General features: G+C 37.7%; 1 protein-coding gene across 3 annotated transcripts in view; it reads left to right on the top strand.

Annotated features, from left to right (window-relative positions):
* CA10 (carbonic anhydrase 10) overlaps positions 1-20,479 on the top strand; it is an 830,820-nt gene that overhangs the window by 797,170 nt on the left and 13,171 nt on the right. For 2 of the 3 annotated variants that reach the window (XM_043483745.1, XM_043483762.1), the window contains exon 5: positions 6,024-6,119. The exons of the other annotated variant lie outside the window; for it this stretch is intronic. In XM_043483745.1, coding sequence (XP_043339680.1) covers positions 6,024-6,119 — 96 coding nt within the window. The remainder of the gene's footprint in view (positions 1-6,023; positions 6,120-20,479) is intronic. 3 annotated transcript variants of the gene reach the window in all.

The following is a 20,479-nucleotide window of genomic DNA, read 5'->3' on the forward strand; positions in this document are numbered from 1 at the left end:
CTCTAGTAATTTTCTGGTGGAGTCTTTAGTGTTGTCTATGTAGAGGATCATATCTTCTGCAAACAGTGAGAGTTTTACTCCTTTCCCATCTGTATTCCATTTATTTCTTTTTCTCCTCTGATCACTGTGGCTGAAACTTCCAGAACTATGTTGAACAGTAGTGGTGAGAGTGGGCACCCTTGTCTTTTTCCTGACTTAGGGGAAATGCTTTCACTTTTTTACCATTGAGGATAATGTTTGCTGTGGGTTTTTCATATATAGTTTTTATTATTTGAGGTATGTTCCTTCTATGTCTGCTTTCTGGGGGATTTTACCATAAATGGATGTTGAATTTTGTCAAAGGCTTTCTCTGAATCTATTGAGATAATCATATGAGTTTTATCTTTCAATTTGTTAATGTGGTGTATTACATTGGTTGACTTGCAGATATTAAAGAATCCTTGCATCCCTGGGATGAGCCCACTTGGTTTGAGGTATGTTCCTTCTATGTCTGCTTTCTGGGGGATTTTACCATAAATGGATGTTGAATTTGTCAAAGGCTTTCTCTGCATCTATTGAGATAATCATATGAGTTTTATCTTTCAATTTGTTAATGTGGTGTATTACATTGGTTGACTTGCAGATATTAAAGAATCCTTGCATCCCTGGGATGAGCCCACTTGGTCATGATATATGATCTTTTTAATACGTTTTTGGATTCAGTTTGGTAGAATATTTAAAGGATTTTTGCACCTATGTTCATCAGTGATATTGGCCTGTAGTTTTCTTTTTTTGTGGCATCTTTGTCTGGTTTTGGTATTAGCGTGATGGTGACCTCATAGAATGAGTTTGGAAGTTTACCTTCCTCTACAATTTTCTGGAAGAGTTTGAGTAGGGTAGATGTTAGCTCTTCTCTGAATTTTTGGTAGAATTCAGCTGTGAAGCCATCTGGCCCTGGGCTTTTGTTTACTGGAAGATATCTGATTACAGTTTTTATTTCCATGCTTGTGATGGGTCTGATAAGATTTTCTATTTCCCCTTGGTTCAGCTTTGGAAAGTTGTACTTTTCTGAGAATTTGTCCATTTCTTCCAAGTTGTCCATTTTATTGGCATATAGTTGCTGATAGTAGTCTCTTATGTTCCTTTGCATTTCTATGTTGTCTGTTGTGATTTCTCCATTTTCATTTCTAATTTTGTTGGTTTGATTCTTCTCCCTTTGTTTCCTGATGAGTCTGGCTAATGGTTTGTCAATTTTATATATCTTCCCAAAGAACCAGCTTTTATCTTTGCTGATTTTTTCTATGGTCTCTTTTGTTTCTTTTGCATTTATTTCTGCCCTAATTTTTAAGATTTCTTTCCTTCTACTAGCGCTGGGGTGCTTCATTTCTTTTTTTTTTCTAGTTGCTTTAGGTGTAGAATTAGGTTATTTATTTGACTTTTTTTCTTATTTATTGAGGTAAGCCTGTATTGCTACAAACCGTCCCCTTAGCACTGCTTTTACAGTGTCCCATAGGTTTTGGGGTTGTTGTGTTTTCATTAATTTCTATGCATATTTTGATTTCTTTCTTGATTTCTTCTGTGATTTGTTGGTTATTCAGAAATGTGTTTTTAGCCTCCATATGTTGGAATTTTTAATAGTTTTTCTCCTGTAATTGACATCTAATCTTACTGTATTGTGGTCAGAAAAAAATGATTGGAAGGATTTCCATTTTCTAAAATTTACCAAGGCTAGATTTATGGCCCAGGATGTGATCTATCCTGGAGAAGGTTCCATGTGCACTTGAGAAAAAGTTGAAATTGATTGTTTTAGGGTGAAATGTCCTATAGATACTAATTAGGCCTAGCTGGTCCATTGTATCATTTAAAGTTTGTTTTTCCTTGTTAATATTCTGTTTAGTTGATCTATCCATAGGTGTGAGTGTGGTATTTAAGTCTCCCACTATTATTGTGTTATTGTTAATTTCCCGTTTCATACTTGTTAGCTTTTGCCTTACATAGTGTGGTGCTCCTATGTTGGGTGCACATATATTTATAATTGTTATATCTTCTTATTGGATTGATTATTTGATCATTATGTAGTGTCCTGCTTTGTCTCTTTTCACAGCCTTTATTTTAAAGTCTATTTTATCTGATATGAGTATTGCTATTCCGCCTTTCTTTTGGTCTCCATTTGTGTGAAATATCTTTTTCCAGCCCTTCACTTTCAGTCTGTATGTGTCCCTTGTTTTGAGGTGGGTCTCTTGTAGACAGCCATATATAAGGGTCTTGTTTTTGTATCCATTCAGCCAGTCTTTGTCTTTTGATTGGAGCATTCAACCCATTTATATTTAAGGTAATTATTGATAAGTATGATCTCCTTGTCATTTACTTTGTTGTTTTGGCTTCAAGTTTATACAACCTTTCTGTGTTTCCTGTCTAGAGAAGATCATTTAGCATTTGTTGAAGAGCTGGTTTGATGGTGCTGAATTCTCTCAGCTTTTGTTTGTCTGTGAAGCTTTTGATTTCTCCTTCATATTTGAATGAGATCCTTGCTGGCTACAGTAATCTGGGTTGTAGGTTTTTCTCTTTCATCATTTTAATTATGCCCTGCCATTCCCTTCTGGCCTCAAGAGTTTCTATTGAAAGTTCAGCTGTTATTCTTATGAGAATCCCCTTGTGTTTTATTTGTTGTTTTTCCTTTGTTGTTTTTGAGATTTGTTCTTTGTGTTTGATCTTTGTTAATTTGATCAATATGTGTCTTGAGATGTTTCACCTTGGGCTTATCCTGTTTGGGACACTCTGGGTTTCTTGGACTTGGGTGACTATTTCCTTTCCCATTTTAGGGAAGTTTTCAACTATTATCTCCTCATGTATTTTTTCATGGTCTTTTTGTCTTGCTCTCCTGGGACTCCTATGATTCGAATGTTGAGGCATTGAACATTGTCCCAGAAGTCTCTGAAGTTGTCCTCACTTCTTTTAATTCTTTTTTTCTCTTTTTCCTCTCTGCTTCATTTATTTCTACCATTCTATCTTCTACCTCACTTATCCTATCTTCTGCCTCCGTTGTTCTACTGTTGGTTCCCTCCAGGGTGTTTTTGATCTCATTTATTGAGTTATTCATTATTGATTGACTCTTTTTTATTTCTTCTAGGTCCTTCTTAAACATTTCTTACATCTTCTCAATCGTTGTCTCCAGGCTTTTTTATCTGTAACTCCATTTCATTTTCAAGATTTTGAATCATTTATTCTATACTCTCCTTTTGCGAGTTTGACTACTTTATTTTCTACATATGAGTGAGTTTATTAAGTATGTGTCTTTCTGTGTCTGACATATTTCACTTAGCATAAAGTACTTCTGGCTCATCTAGTTGATTGGTCTTGTCACATATAGGATTTCAGTCACTATTATTATTGAATAATATTCCAGTGTGTAGGAAGGAAGGGGCATGTATCACATTTTCCTTATTCATTCATCCATCAATGGACCCTCATGTTGCTTCCATATTTTAGCTATTGTGAATAATGATACAATGAACATGGAAGTGCAAATACCTCTTTAAGAGTCAGATTTCATTTCTTTAGGACATATATGCACAGTAGTGTTGCTGGATTATGTAGTAGCTCTATTTTTCATTTTTTGAGGAACTTTCACATTGTTTTCCATAGTGGCAGCACCAATTTATACTTTCACCAACAGTGCACAAGTGTTCCCTTTTCTCCACATCATCATCAATACTTGTTATCCTTGTCTTTTTTTTTTAATAGCCATTATAACAAGTGTTAGGTTATATCTCATCATGGGTTTGATTTGCATTTCCTCAATGATTTATGATATTGTGCACCTTTTCATGTATCTATTGGACATTTGTGTGTTTTGTTTCGAGAAACGTCAATTTAAATCATTTGCCCATTTTAAAAGTCAGGTTTCTGTTTTTGTTTTTGCTATTGAGTTGTGTGAGTTACCTGTATATTTTGTATATTAATCCTTATAAGATACATAGTTTGGAAATATTTTCTCCTTTTCTGTAGGTTGCCATTTTATTGTTTTGGTTGCTTCCTTTGAGCTTCTTAGGTGGCTGTAGTGGTAAAGTATCCACCTGCCAATGTGGAAGATGCAAATGATTAGATTAGATCCCTGGCTCGGGAAAATCCCCTGGAGTAGGAAATGGAAATGATAGAAAATGGAAAATTCCATGGGCAGAGGAACCTGGCAGGGCTACTGTCCATGGGTTACAAGGAAACAGACATGACTGAGTGACTGAGCACACATACATTTTACTTTGCAGAAGCTTTCTAGTTTGATACAATTCCACTTTTCTATTTTTGCTTATTGCCTGTGCTTCTTGCTGTCATAATAAAAAAGCCATTGCCAAGACCAATGTCAAAAAATCTTTTCCTATGTTTTCTTTCATCTACTCGTTTTACAGCTTCAGGTTTAATACATAAGTCTAATCCACTTTTAGTTGACTTCTATATGTGGTATGAAGCAGAGTCCAATTTCATTATTCTGCATGGGATAGCTAGTTTTCCCAAAATAATTTACTAAAGAGTCTATCCTGTGTTCTTGACACCCTTGTTGAAGATCAGTTGACCATAAGTGTGAGGATTTATCTCAGGGCCCTCAGTTCTGTTACATTGTGTGTTGTCATGCCCTCCTCCAGGGGATCTTCCAGACCCAGGGATCTAACCTGCATCTCATCTCGTATGTCTCCTGCATTGTCAGGCAGGTTCTTTACCACTAGTGTGCCACCTGGTACACTATTAAGGATATTGGCCTTTAGTTCTATTTTCTTGCAGTGTCTTTGTCTGGTTTTGTGTCAGGATGATTCTGGCCTAATAAAATGAATTTGAGAATGTTCTCTCTTCTTCTGTGTTTTGGAAGAGTTTAAGAAGGATTGATATGCGATGAACATTGGGGTGCACGTGTGTCTTTCAGATCTGGTTTCCTCAGTGTGTATGCCCAGAAGTGGTATTGCTGGGTCATATGGCAGTTCTATTTCCAGTTTTTTAAGAAATCTCCACACTGTTCTCCATAGCGGCTGTACTTATTTGAAAGAACTCACCCACAAAACCATCTGATCCAGGGATTTTATTTATTTATTTATTTGAGAAGTTTTTGATTGCTACTTCAATCACCTTATTTGTACTCATCTGCTCAGGTTTCTATTTTCTCTTGATGAAATATTGGTAGGTTGTATGTGTCTAGGAATTTACTCATTTAATATTTTTTTAAAATGTGTGTGTGTGTGTGAGTGAGCGAGTGAGTTACAAACACAAAAATATATGGAAGGATATGTACTAAACTCTTAATAATCATATTGCTTGGACTATGATTAGAAAAGTTGGGGGCAACTTTTGTTTTAAACTTCTCTATCATTTAGTTTATCACAAAATTATACCCCCATGCTGTTAAAATATATTTTAAAACCACAGCCTGAAATGAATGCATAAAGGTTCAACAGGCAGATTACTGATCTTCATTCAATGAGGAGCAAGTTAAGTCTTGTACAGATAACCTGGGCAGGCTGATGCATCAGAAACCTAAGCCACCAACTTCCTCTCCCTCAGGAGCACTTCATCTTGCAGGTGGGCCAGTCTCCTTCAGAGTCACTTGACTGACAGGATCTAGCAAGTCCCTGCTTGCCCATGGCCATGAGGAAGATTTTCTTGCTGCTAATGAGCACTGTAGGTGCAGCCTGGAAATCTGGCCCACTTCTGTAGGGCAGTTCTGCTTCTAATAAGGAAAAATAATTTTGCATACTCTTTAGTGGAAATGTCCTCAAACGAAGCCAGAGCCAGAAGGGCACTGAACTTATTAAAGCCATGATTGTTACCAGAAAATAATTGCAAATATGTATGGATATTTTTGTATATGTGTGAGCATGTGCATGTATTTTATGACACATGCCATATCCCTCAAATCTTAATTATAGAATTATCTTTCCAATTGCTTTACAATTTACTTTACAGTTTACCCTTATGTAGGGTGGCTATGGGGTGCCTCACATCTTTTAATGTTACATTGTTGTTCTCATTATTGCATTATTGCTTTTTCCTCCTGCCAGGTGCAGCTCATCCACTATAACCACGAGCTATATACCAATGTCACAGAAGCTGCAAAGAGCCCAAATGGATTGGTGGTAGTTTCTATATTTATAAAAGTAAGTGTGTTGCATTCCTTCATTCTTCTTTTCTTACCATTTCCACCCCAATCACAATATCAATTTATAGTCCCATTGAATCTTAGAAAAATAGCAAAATAACCCAAGCTGCATAGATATTACCAAAGGGAAATATCTATGTCCAACATTTATGTACATGAGATTTATGAAAAATAAAGACCCTTTCTGTGAGTTGCAAAAACAATGAGTTCAGAGCACTGGGGCCTGAGGATCCAGATAGTTTCTGTCCTGGAGAGAAAAACAAGGCTGGATCCAGGGGCAGGTTTTAGGTCCACTCATGCAGAGGAATCAGAAGGAATCAATGGAAGGGGGGATGGTTTCTCACTTATACCCCACAGGATTAAAAGGCTGTCAATCAGATGACCCTTGGAAAAAGGGATAAAAAGAAAATGTGAGATGTCCCTTCCCCTCCAACCACTGCACTAAACAGTTCCCTCCAGCTTTCAGGAATTGCTTTGAGTATCATCTTTCCCTCCCAGTTTACCTCTCTCATGTAAACATCCCTGTGAATAATTAAGAAAATTCACCAATGCTGGCTTTATGACATTCTAGGGTGGCTCCACATCTCCTTGTAGTCATCATCAACAGCATACTTCCAACAAATAAAAGTTTAAGTTGTTAAAAAATTACACAACATTTTGACCATTGTTAGGTGAAACAGGTTTGCAAATTAAAAAAAAAAAAAATAAAGAAGAAGAAGCACCTGTCACCAGACACTAGGAAAGGTCACCAACAGGACTGACCCTTTCACTGTAGACAGTGGATTCTGGGAAATGCTGCCACTATAGCTGGATCTCTTGAACCGCTGGCCACTGGTTTCCCTGTGTACCTCCTCACTGGCTGGACAATATCTCTTGCAGCCACTGATCCCCCATGCACCTGTCTTTGCCAGGGCTCCTGTGACCCAGCAGCCAGATCACCTCCATGCCCTGTCCTCACCAGGTCAGACCTGAGTGCTTTGGGGAAGCCTCAGGAGCAGACCTCTGTGGGAGGCCCACATGCAGAGGTGGGGCTAAAGCCTTAGCTAACACTCAAGAATTGAGTGAATAAGGAAGAGGAATGAAAATCTTCTCATGTTATTGCATAAGCCACAAGTTAAATCCCCATGATCATCTTGATAAACTCTGCATCTGTGGAATATATGAATGGACAATGGGTGTTCCCACAACTGAGACCAGTCGATGGGGTCAAGTACATATGATGGTTGGGCCAGCTCAGAGTCTGAACTGCCCACATGTTGTCCACAAGAAGTCCAGAAACCCACCTAGAGAATACCAGGGAAAGCAGAGTTTGGCTGGGGATCATAGTGGGGGTAAAAACACTGACAGATGAGACACCAAGAAAATATACTTATTGCTATTTTTATATGTTCTGTTCTGTCGCCGCTTTCATTATTTTTAATGCAGTTTTTATTTTTCTATTTTTACTTTGCCTTTCCATTGTTATGTGTTCTTTCCTTGCTTTGCTTTTAACATTTATTTTACTTCATTTTTAGTTTGTATTCTACTTTGGTTTTCTTTCTTGTTTTTCTTGGTTTTGTTTTTAATTGCTCTGATTTGGTTTTTAGGTTCTTTTATTTGTCTGGTTGCTCTCTGGGTTTTTATTTTGATTGTTTTTTGTTTCTTTTTGTGTGTGTGTGTGTGTGTGTTTTAATTTTTATTTTTCTTTGTTTCATTTTTCTTTTACCATCTGTCTTGAGTTTTATTTGTTTCTTCATTTGTTTTCCTTTTTAAAAAACTATTGTTCTTTGTTTTTGTCTTTGCTATTTGTCTTGGGTTTTGTTTATCTGTTTATTTTCTTTCCTGACCCTTTTTTCATTGCACTGTGTGGCTTTCAGGATCATGGTTCCCTAACCAGGGGTTAGGCCTGAGCCTCTGAAGTGGGAGTGCCAAGGCCATGACATTGGACCACTGGGGAATTCCTTCTTGTTGTTGTTCAGTCACTAAATCATGTCTAGCTCTTTGCAACCCCATGGACTGCAACACCCTAGGCTCCTCTGTCTTTCATTATCTTGCAGAGTTTTCTCAAATTCATGTCCATTGAGCCAATGATGTTATCAAGCATATTCTTTACCACTGCACCACCTGGGAAATCTCAGAGAATTCTGAGACCCAAGGAATACTGATTGGCAAAATCTCATCAGAAAGTCTCCACCTTGACTCCAAGGTGCTTAATACATCATGCTAAAAAACAAGCATAACTGGAACACAAACCCATCTATTAACAGACAGGCTGTCTAAAGTGCTAACCACACAGATATACCAAAACACACCACATGATGTGGGCCTGCCCATCAGAGGGATGAGACTCAGCTCTACCCACCAGAGCACAGGCACTGGTCCTTCCCAAATGGAAACCTACACAAGCCATTGGGCCAACCTTATCCACTGGGGGCAGATACCATAAGCAAGAGGAGCAATGGCTCTACAACCTGCAGAAAGGAGACTTCAAAGACAGTAGGTTAGACACAATAAGAAGAATAATAAATATGGTGAAACTGGTAAAAACACAAGATCAAATAAGTGAAGAGGAAATAGGCAACCTATCTGAAAAATAATTCAGAGTAGTGATAGTAAAGATGACCCAATTCTCAGAAATAAACTTGTAGGCATGGACAGAAGATAGATAAAGTGTTTAACAAAGACTTAGATGAACTGAAAAATAAACAGTAATGAACAACCCAATAGCTGGGAATAAAAACACTCTAGAATGAATCAATAGCAGAATAACTGAGGCAGAAGAAAGGATAAGTGACAAAGAAGATAGAAAGGTGGAAATAACTTCTGCAAAGCAGAATAAAGAAAAAAGAATGAAAAGAAATGAAGACAGTCTCAGAGACCTCTGTGACAATGCTAAATACACAATAGGAGTCTCAGAAGAAAAAGAGATGGAGAAAATTTCCTAGAAAATATTTCAAAAGATTTATAGTTGAAAACTTCCCTAACGTGGGAAAAGAAATAGTCACCCAAATCTGGTAGGCAAAGAGAATCTCATACAGGATACAACCCAAGAAGAAACACACCAAGATATATATTAATCAAACTAACAAAAATTAAAAGAAAAATAATAAAAGCATTAAGGGAAAAACAAGAAATAATATATCAGGGAATCCTAAGATATCAGCTGATGTTTCAGCAGAAACTCTGCAGCCCAGAAGGGAGTGGCAGGATATATTTAAAGTAATGAAAGGGGGAAACCTACAACAAAAATTATTCTATCTAGCAAGGGTCTCATTCATATTCAAAAGGGAAATCAAAAGCTTCACAGATAAGTGAAAGCTAAGAGAATTCAGTACGAACAAACTAGCTTTATAAAAATTGCTGAAAAATCTTTGCTAGATGCTAAACACAATAAAAGAAAAAATAACTTAAAAAAACAAAACAGCAACAACAACAACAAAAACCCAACACAGTTAAGTAAATGGTAAGAGAAACATACATATTGATAATTACCTTAAATATAAATGGATTAAATGTGTCAGCAAAAAGACAAAGATGGCTGAATGGATTCTAAAAAGACTATATGTACTGTCCACAAGAAGTCCTCTTTAGACCTAGGGACACATACAGACAGAAAATTAGGAGAAGAAAAAATATATTCCATGCAAATGTAAATAAAAAGAGAGCAGGAATACAAGAACTCATATCAGAAAAAAAAAAAAAAAGACTTTAACAACTATTACAAGAGATAAGGAAGGGCACTACATAATGATCACGAGATCAACCCATGTAGAAGATATAACAATTGTAAATATTTATGCACCTAATATAGGAGCACCCAAATACATAAAGCAAGTGCTAACAGCCATAAAAAAAGGGAAATCCATAGTAACACAATGATAGTGAGGTACTTAAACATACTAAGTACACCAATGGGCTAATCATCCAGGCAAAAAAGTTAATAAGAAAACAAAGGCGTTAAATGACAGGTTAAAACAGAGACTTAATTGATATTTTTATGACATTACATCTAAAAGCAGCAGAATACACTTTTTTTCTCAAGGGCACGCAAAACATTCTCCAGGATAGGTCATATATAAAGTAACAAATCAAATGTTGCTAAATTTAAGAAAATTGAAATTGCATCAAGTGTGTTTTCCAACTGCTGCTGCTGCTGCTGCTGCTAAGTCACTTCAGTCATGTCCCACGCTATGCGACCCCATAGATGGCAGCCCACCAGGCTCCGCCGTCCCTGGGATTCTCCAGGCAAGAACACTGGAGTGGGTTGCCATTTCCTTCTCCAATGCATGAAAGTGAAAAGTGACAGTGAAGTCGCTCAGTCGTGTCCGATTCTTAGCGAACCCATGGACTGCAGCCCACCAGGCTCCTCTGTCCATGGGATTTTCTAGGCAAGAGTACTGGAGTGGGGTGCCACTGCCTTCTCCATCTTTTCCAACTACAGCACTATAAAATTAGGATTCAATTGCAGGGGAAAAAAAAAAAAAACATACACACACACACAGTAAAAACCACAAACACATGGAGACTAAATAGTATGCTACTAAGTAGCCAAAAGACTATTGAAGAAATCAAAGAGAAATTTAAAAATACTTAGAAACAAATGACAATGAAAACACAACAACCTGAAACCTATATGATGCAGCAAAAGCAAAAGCAATTCTAAGAGGGAAGTGAAAAGAAATGCAGTCCTACCTCAAGATTCAAGAATAATCTCAAATAAACGACCTAACCTTCCAACTAAAGCAACTAGAGAAAGAAGAAAAAGTTAGTAGGAGAAAAAATGTTATGAAGGTCAGAGCAGAAGTAAATGAAATAGAAATGAAGGAAACAATAGCAAAGATCAATGAAACTAAAAGTTCATTGTTTGAGAAGATTTTTTAAAAAACTGATCAACCTCAGCCAGATTCCCCAAGGGGGAAAAAAAGGAAAGGGACTCAAATCAATAAAACTATAAATGAAAAAAGGAGAGATTATTAAATAAAATTAGGTCAATTAAATTAATACAACTGACACTGAAGAAATATAAAGGATCATAAGGGACTACTACAAGCAACTATATGCCAATAAAATGGGAGATCTAGAAGAAATTAACAAATTCTGTAAAAGTTGCAACCTTACAATATTGAACCAGAAAGAAACAGAAAATATTAACAGACCAATCACAAATAATAAAAATGAAACTCTGATTCAAAATCTTTCAATAGACAAAAGCCCAGAACCAGATGGCTTTTCAGATGAATCCTATCAAGCATTTAGAGACGAGTTAATGCCTATTGTTCTCAAACACTTCCAAAAATATTGCAGAGAGAGGGACACTCCCACACTCAATCTACAAGGCCACTATCACCCTGATACCAAAACCAGACAGATATCCCAAAAAACAGCCCAATAATACCAATGAATATAGATGTGCCATTCCTCAACAAAATACTAGCAATCTGAATCCAACAATACATTAAGAGGATTATACATCATGATCAAACAGGGTTTATCCAAGGGATGTAAGGATTCATCAGTATATGCAAATCAATAATGTGCTAAAACATGTTAACAAACTGAAAAATAAAAACCATGTGTCATGTGATCATCTCAATAGATGCAGAAAAAACTTTTGGCAAAATTCAACACCCATTTAGAATAAAAAAAAAAAAGTTTTCAGAAAATGGACAAAGAGGAAACATACCTCAACATAATAAAGGCTATATAATGAAAAAACTCTTGCAAACAAACTCCTCAATTGTGAAAATTTAAAAGCACTCCTCTAAGATCAGAAATCAGACAAGGGATTGTCCTCTCTCACCATTCAACATAGTCTTGGAAGTATACTAGTCACAGCAATCAGAAAAGAAAAAGAAATAGAAGGAATCCAAACAAAACAAAACAAAAACAAAGTAAAACTGTCATTGTTTTCAGATGGCATGATACTATTCATAGAAAATCCTAAAGATGCCACCAGAAAACTACTAGAGCTAATCAATGAATTTAGTAAAGCCATAAAAGACAGAATTAATACACAGAAATCTGAAACCCTATATGCCAACAATGTACCATCAGAAAGAGAAATCAAGAAAATAATTTCATTTACCATTGCAACAAAAATAATAAAATATCTAGGAATAAACCTCCCTAAGGGGGCAAAAGATCTATGTGCAGAAAACTATAAGATAGTGATTTAAAAAAAAAATCTAAGATGACAAAAACAGATGGAAAGATATGTCATGTTCTTGGACTCAAATAATCAATATTGTGAAAATGACTATATTACCCAAAGCAATCTACAGATTCAATGCAATCCCCATCAAATCACTGATGGCATTTTTCACAAAACTTAGAACAGAAAATTATACAATTTGTATGGAAACACAAAAGATCCTGAAAAGCCAAATCAATCTTGAGAAAGAAAGACAGAACTGGACAATCAGGCTCCCTGATTTCAGATTATAGACAAAGGTACAGTCATTAAGACAATAAGGTACTGGCACAAAAAAACAGAAATGCAGATCAATAGAAGAGGGTAAGAAAACCAGAGATAAACTCACACACCTATGAACCCTGTCACACACCTTATCTTTGGCAAACGAGACAAGAATACACAATAGAGAAAAGATAACCTCTTAAGAAATGGTGCTGGGAGAACTGGACAGTTACATGTAAAACAATAAAATCAGAACACTCTACCACCATGTACAAAAATAAACTCAAAATGATTTAAAGACCTAAAGGTAAGGTAGGATCATATAAATTCTTGGAGGAAAACATAGGCAGAATACTCTATGACATAAATTACAGGAGGATCTTTTTTGAGCCACCTTCTAGAGTAATAAAAATAAAACAAAAATTAACAAATGGAACCTGATGAAACTTAAAAGCTTTTGCATAGCAAAGGAAACCATAAATGAGATGAAAATACAACTTTCAGAATTGGAGAAAATATTTTCAAATGGAACAACTGACAAAAGATTAATCTCTAAAATATAATTTATACATTCAATATAAAAAAAACCTCAATCAAAAATTGAGCTGAAGACCTAAACATATATTTATCCAAAAAATACATATAGATGGCCAACAAAGCCATGAAAAGAGGCTTAGCATCACTAATTCCTAGATAAATGTAAATCAAAACTACAATATGTATCACCTCACACCAGCCAGCCTATAATTTTAAAAATCTACAAAAAAACACATTGTAAAACAATTATCCTCCAATTAAAATTAAATTTTAAAAAATTATGCAAACAATAAATGCTGGAGAGAATGTGGAGAAAAGTAAACCCTTCTGTACTGTTGGTGCAAATGTAAATTGATACAGCCACCATGGAAAACCATATGGAGGTTCCTTAAAAAACTAAAAATATTCTTTATCTTTCTGGTGTACTTCACTCTGTATAATGGGCTCCAGTTTCATCCATCTCATTAGAACTGATTCAAATGAATTCTTTTTAATGGCTGAGTAATATTCCATGGAGTATATGTACTGCAGCTGATGTACAGAACAGACTTTTGGACTCTGTGGGAGAAGGCGAGGGTGGGATGTTTCAAAAGAACAGCATCGAAACATGTATATTATCTATAGTGAAACAGATCACCAGCCCAGGTTGAATGCATGAGACAAGAGCTCGGGCCTGGTGCACTGGGAAGACCCAGAGGGATTGGGTAGAGACGGAGGTGGGAGGGGGGATCGGGATGGGGAATACATGTAAATCCATGGCTGATTCATGTCAATGTATGACAAAACCCGCTACAATATTGTAAAGTAATTAGCCTCCAACTAATAAAAATAAATGAAAAAAAAAAAAAAAAAAAAAACTAAACATAAAACTACCATATGACCTAGCAACACTACTACTGGTCTTATACTCAGACAAATCCATAATTCAAAAGGACACATGCACCCCAATGTTCATCATAACACTATTTAGAATAGCCATGACAAAATCAATCTAAATATCCATCAGCAGAGGAATCGATAAAGAGTATGTGAGATATATAGATATATATAATCTCTGTGTGTGTGTGTGTGTGTGGGTGTGTATAATTTGTATATATATACAATGGGATATTACATAGCCATAAAAATGAAGAATACTGGATCATTTGTAGATACCATCATACCTAGATAGTGGACATAGATAATGGACCTGGAGATTACCATCTAGATAATGGACCTATAGACTATCATACAGAGTAAAGTAAGTCAGAAAGAGAGAAACCAAATATCAGGTATTAACACATATATGTGATATCTAGAAAAATGGTATGCTACTGCTGCTAAGTCACTTCAGTCGTGTCCGACTCTCTGCGACCCCATCCCTGGGATTCTCCAGGCAACAACACTGTAGTGGGTTGCCATTTCCTTCTCCAATGCATAAAAAATGAAAAGTGAAAGTGAAGTCACTCAGTCATGTCTGACTCTTTGCGACCCCATGGACTGCAGCCTACCAGGCTCTTCCGTCCATGGGATTTTCCAGGCGAGAGTACTGGAGTGGGGTGTCATTGCCTTCTCTGAGAAAAATGGTATACATGATCTTTATTTGCAAAACAGAAATAGAGACACAGATATAGCATACAAATATATGGACACCAAGGTGAGAAGGAGGGGTTGGATGATTTGAGAAATTGGAATCGACATATACACACTATTGTTACTATATAGAAAATAGATAACTAATGAAGACCTGCTGTATAGCTCAGGGAATACTACTTAGTGAGTGCTCTGTTGTGACCTAAATGGGAAGGAAATCCAAAAAAGAGGGGATATATGCATATGTATAGCTGCTTCACTTTTTTATGCAGTAGAAACTAACACAATATTGTAAAACAGATATACTCCAATAAAAATTAATTTTAAAAATGTCCTCCTACTCTGGGCCTGGGGCTATTCTTTGATTAGATTTCATTTCTGCTCCTTGAGATAATTAACTTGTTCACAATCCTCTGAATCCCTCGGCTCTACCTCTAGGGTTTTCACCTCTTTGGGTAAGAAATATCTGTTATTCTCATTCTGATTTCTATCCATAGAATGTTAGAAGTTCAGAAATCTTACATCTTTTTGAACGACTGCAATTCTTTTTGTCCAAGGAGGTATTTTTATTGGCATAATGAACTTTAAAACTTCATAACTTTTCTTTGAATCTGATGTATATCTACTCTATATAAGTCCTAAAATTCACTACTTCTGAAGTAGTGAATTGCATCCTTTTTTTTTCCCCCAGGACACGGCTTTCTGTACTCTGGTTGCAGCACTCTCCTATAGGGGGAAAAAACAAAAAACAATGTCCTTAGGATTATTAGCAGCCTATTTGTCTTGCTGAGAACTCTTATATTTAGCTTAGAGCTTTTAGAGGTATGACAAAGGGTCTGCTCTCCAAGTTCCTGTAAATGAAAATTTTGCCAAATGTTCTCTGTCATAACTTGGTTAACCATTTTTTTTTAAGTCTCTACTAACAGTTACCTCACTGTTTTTCAACCTCCATCTGTAGCCTGAATTCAATGACAATATTTCAGTTCAGTTCAGTTCAGTTCAGTCGCTCAGTCGTGTCAAACTCTTTGAGATCCCATGAACAGCAGTATGCCAGGTGTCCCTGTCCATCACCAACTCCCAGAGTTCACCCAAACCCATGTCCATCGAGTCGGTGATGCCATCCAACCATCTAATCCTCTGTCATCCCCTTCTCCTCCTGCCCTCAATCGTTCCCTGTATCAGGGTCTCTTCAAATGAGTCAGCTCTTCGAATCAGGTGGCCAAAGTATTGGAGATTCAGCTTCAACATCAGTCCTTCCAATGAACACCCAGGACTGATCTCTTTAGGATGGAATGATTGGATCTGCTTGCAGTCCAAGGGACACTCAAGAGTCTTCTCCAACACCACAGTTTAAAAACATCAATTATTTGGTGCTAAGCTTTCTTTATAGTCCAACTCTCACATCCATACATTACAACTGGAAAAACTGTAGCTTTGACTAGATGGACCTTTGTTGGCAAAGTAATCTCTCTGCTTTTTAATATGCTGTCTAGGTTGGTCATAACTTTCCTTCCAAGGAGTAAGCATCTTTTAATGGCTGCAATTGCCATCTGCAGAGATTTTGGAGCACAGAAAAATAAAGTCAGCCACTGTTCCCCATCTATTTGCCATGAAGTGATGGGACTGGATGCCATTATCTTAGTTTTCTGACTGTTGAGCTTTAAGCCAACATTTTCACTCTCCTCCTTCACTTTCATCAAAAGGCTCTTTAGTTCTACTTCACTTTCTGCCATAAGGGTGGTGTCATCTGCATATCTAAGATTATTGATATTTCTCCCTGCAATCTTGATTCCAGCTTGTGCTTCCTCCAGCCCAGCGTTTCTCATGATGTACTCTGCATAGAAGTTAAATAAGCAGGGTGACAATATAGAGCCTTGGCATACTCCTTTTCCTATTTGGAACCAGTCAGTTGTTCTATGTCCAGTTCTAACTGTTGCTTCCTGACCTGCATATAGGTTTCTCAAGAGGCAGGTCAGGTGGTCTGGTATTCCCATCTCTTTCAGAATCACCACAGTTTATTGTGATCCACACAGTCAAAGGCTTTGGCATAGTAAATAAAGCAGAAATAGATGTTTTTTTCTAAAACTCTCTTGCTTTTTCAATGATCCAGCAGATGTTAGCAATTTACTCTCTGGTTCCTCTGCCTTTTCTAAAACCAGCTTGAATATCTGGAAGTTCATGGTTCACGTATTACTGAAGCCTGACTTGGAGAATTTTAAGTATTACTTCACTAGTGTGTGAAATGAGTGCCATTGTGCGGTTTTTTGAGCATTCTTTGGCATTATCTTTCTTTGGGATTGGAATGAAAACTGACCTTTTCCAGTCCTGTGGCCACTGCTGAGTTTTCCAGATTTGCTGGCATATTGCATGCAGCACTTTCACAGCATCATCTTTCAGGATTTGACATAGCTCAACTGGAATTCCATCACCTCCACTAGCTTTGTTCATAGTGATACTTTCTAAGGCCCACTTGAATTCACATTCCAGGATGTCTGGCTCCAAGTGAGTGATCACACCATCATGATTATCTGGGTTGTGAAGATGGTTTTTGGTTTTTTTTTTTTTTTTTTTTTGTACAGTTCTTCTGTGTATTCTTGCCACCTCTTCTTAATATCTTCTGCTTCTGTTAGGTCCATACCATTTATGTCCTTTATTTTGCCCATCTTTGCATGAAATGTTCCCTTGGTATCTTTACTTTTCTTTAAGAGATCTATAGTCTTTCCCATTCTATTGCTTTCCTCTATTTCTTTGCATTGATCACTGAGGAAGGCTTTCTTATCTCTTCTTGCTCTTCTTTGGAACTCTGCATTCAAATGGGTATATCTTTCCTTTCCGCCTTTGATTTTGACGTCCCTTCTTTTCACAGCTATTTTTAAGGCCTCCTCAGACAGCCATTTTGCTTTTTCACATTTCTTTTTCTTGGGGATGGTCTTGATTCCTGTCTCCTGTACAATGTCAGGAACCTCCATCCGTAGTTCATCAGACACTCTGTCTATCAGATTTAGTCCCTTAAATCTGTTTCTCACTTCCACTATGTAGTCATAAGGGATTTGATTTAGGTCATACCTGAATGGTCTAGTGGTTTTCTCCACTTTCTTCAATTTAATTCTGAATTTGGCAATAAGGAGTTCATGATCTGAACCACAGTCAACTCCCGGTCTTGTTTTTGCTGACTGTATAGAGCTTCTCCATCTTTGGCTGCAAAGAGTATAAGCAATCTGATTTCAGTGTCGACCATCTGGTGATGTCTGTGTGTAAAGTCTTCTCTACATTGTTGGAATAGGGTGTTTGCCATGACCCTTGCATTCTCTTGGCAGAACTCTATTAGCCTTTACCCTGCTTCATTCTGTCAGTCAGTCAGTCAGTCAGTTCAGTCGCTCAGTTGTGTCCGACTCTCTGCGACCCCATGAATCGCAGCAGGCCAGGCCTCTCTGTCCATCACCAACTCCCGGAGTTTACTCAAACTCATGCCCATCGAGTCGGTGATGTCATCCAGCCATCTCATCCTCTGTCGTCCCCTTCTCCTCCTACCCCCAATCCCTCCCAGCATCAGGGTCTTTTCCAATGAGTCAACTCTTCGCATGAGGCGGCCAAAGTATTGGAGTTTCAGCTTCAGCATGAGTCCTTCCAATGAACACCCAGGACTGATCACCTTTAGGATAGACTGGTTGGATGTCCTTGCAGTCCAAGGGACTCTCAAGAGTCTTCTCCAACACCACAGTTCAAAAAGCATCAATTTTTCAGCACTCAGCTTTCTTCACAGCCCAACTCTCACATCCATACATGACCATTTGAAAAACCATAGCCTTGCTTCATTCTGTACTCCAAGGCCAAATTTGCCTGTTACTCCAGTTGTTTCTTGACTTCCTCCTTTTGCATTCCAGTCCCCTATAATGAAAAGGATATCGTTTTGGGGTGTTAATTCTAGAAGGTCTTGTAGGTCTTCATAGAACTGTTCAACTTCAGCTTCTTCAGCATTATTGGTCAGGGCATAGACTTAGATTACCGTGATATTGAATGGTTTGCCTTGGAAACGAACCAAGATCATTCTGTCATTTAGCCAATATTAAGTATATATACAAGTTATTATGAAAACAAAACCTAAAATGGGAAACACTCACTTTCAGATACAAGTTTTTCCATCAATTAGCTTTTGCTGTTTTAATATTTGTTTTAAACAATAAACATTTCTAATTTCTTAAAAAAAAACAAACAAAAAACTGTCTTTCCAAAAGGGGGTGGTGCAGTGTGGCACTAGAAGTTTGGCAGTCATTGTGCTGGCTCCTTGGAAAGTTTTAGCCAGACCATTAGAGGAAGTGCCCTAATCAGAAGTTCAAATCTGATGACAGTCAACAGAAATTCAGCATTTGGCACTAGGGAATTTTAACACAGCTCTCATGAAGACATTTTCATCACACAGAATGGGCACAGGGGCAGCCCCAGACACCACACCCCCTCCCTCCTCATGAGCATCACCTTTTACAACAGGCACTTTGCTCTCTCTGGTCACACAGTCTCCTAACTTCCTTCCCTCACCCGGGTCAGATTAAGCCTTTTTGTGGTCCCAGGAGAGCTGAACCCTGGACATACTGCTGCCACTGACCACCAGTCCCACCTCCTTTAGGTTGTCACTGGCAAATATAGAAAAAGGCTTTTGACCAGGTAAGTATGATTTTAGGCTTTCTTACCTCATGCAAAGAGTTGACTCATTGAAAAAGACCTTAATGCTGTGAAGGATTTGGGGCAGGAGGAGAAGGGGATGACAGAGGATGGGATGGCTGGGTGGCATCACTGACTCGATGGACATGTGTTTGGGTAGACTCCGGGAGTTGGTGATAGATAGGGAGGCCTGGCGTGCTGTGATTCATGGGGTCGCAAAGAGTCAGACATGACTGAGTGACTGAACTGAATCCCTAATAAAACTTCCCAAAGGAAATTTGCCTTGGTTCAGACAGATCCTTCCAATCCCTGCTCTATACCTCTTGGCATCATCACAGACCCTGTTATAAAAAATAATAGATTACTAAATGTGAGGCACTGAGACATCTACTTTACATACATATTTTGTCATTTAATTCTAATAATAAACCTGTGGGGTTTCCCTAAGGAAAATGAGGAAAATGGTACAGGGAATTTTTGACATTACATCCCCATTCATGTAGCTCGTAATAGTACATTCAGGAAAGGAACCCAGGTCTTGCTTGACTTTAATATTGACACAAATGACCTTGTTCATGTAGAGCTGGAAGGGAGAAAAGAGAAAACAGCATTTAAAACTTTCCCTCCACATTCCCATGCTGCCCACAAACATAGGGCAAAGACTTATATTCCTGAACCAACCCCAATTATGACATTGATAACTTCTTGTTGTGTTCAACCTGGGAATGCTTCCTCTTATGCAGCCTGAAGGCATTTCACAATATTATGCAATGCATATCCAAGGGCTCACATCTGTAACTTTCCCAATGCCAGGCCTTCTGTGAGTAACTCTCATGACCAACATGGGCTGCCCAACATCTCTTGACCTTTGGTGAGTGCCTCAGCCTCAGCCACTGACACCGCCTCACTTTGCTCAAAGTTTCCGAGTCAGTGAATGTCATCCTGGCAATGTGGGCACATTACAGCTGACAAGGTGATTGATTTGCCAGAAGAGAGCCTTCTAACTGAAAACTACTGGAATATTCTCAGGCTTCTGTAGAAACACTCATTTCACTAGATTACTGACACAGGTCCTGATTGTTTCCCTGTGAGTTATTGAGAAGAACTTATGCCCCAGATCCTGAGATCAGTAAAAGGATTGTCCCTAGCTCCTGCATCTTCTCAGGACAATTTGGCCCTTAGGGATGCTTCCACTC

Source organism: Cervus canadensis, chromosome 1, assembly GCF_019320065.1.
Source record: "Cervus canadensis isolate Bull #8, Minnesota chromosome 1, ASM1932006v1, whole genome shotgun sequence".
Lineage (NCBI taxonomy): Eukaryota > Metazoa > Chordata > Mammalia > Artiodactyla > Cervidae > Cervus > Cervus canadensis.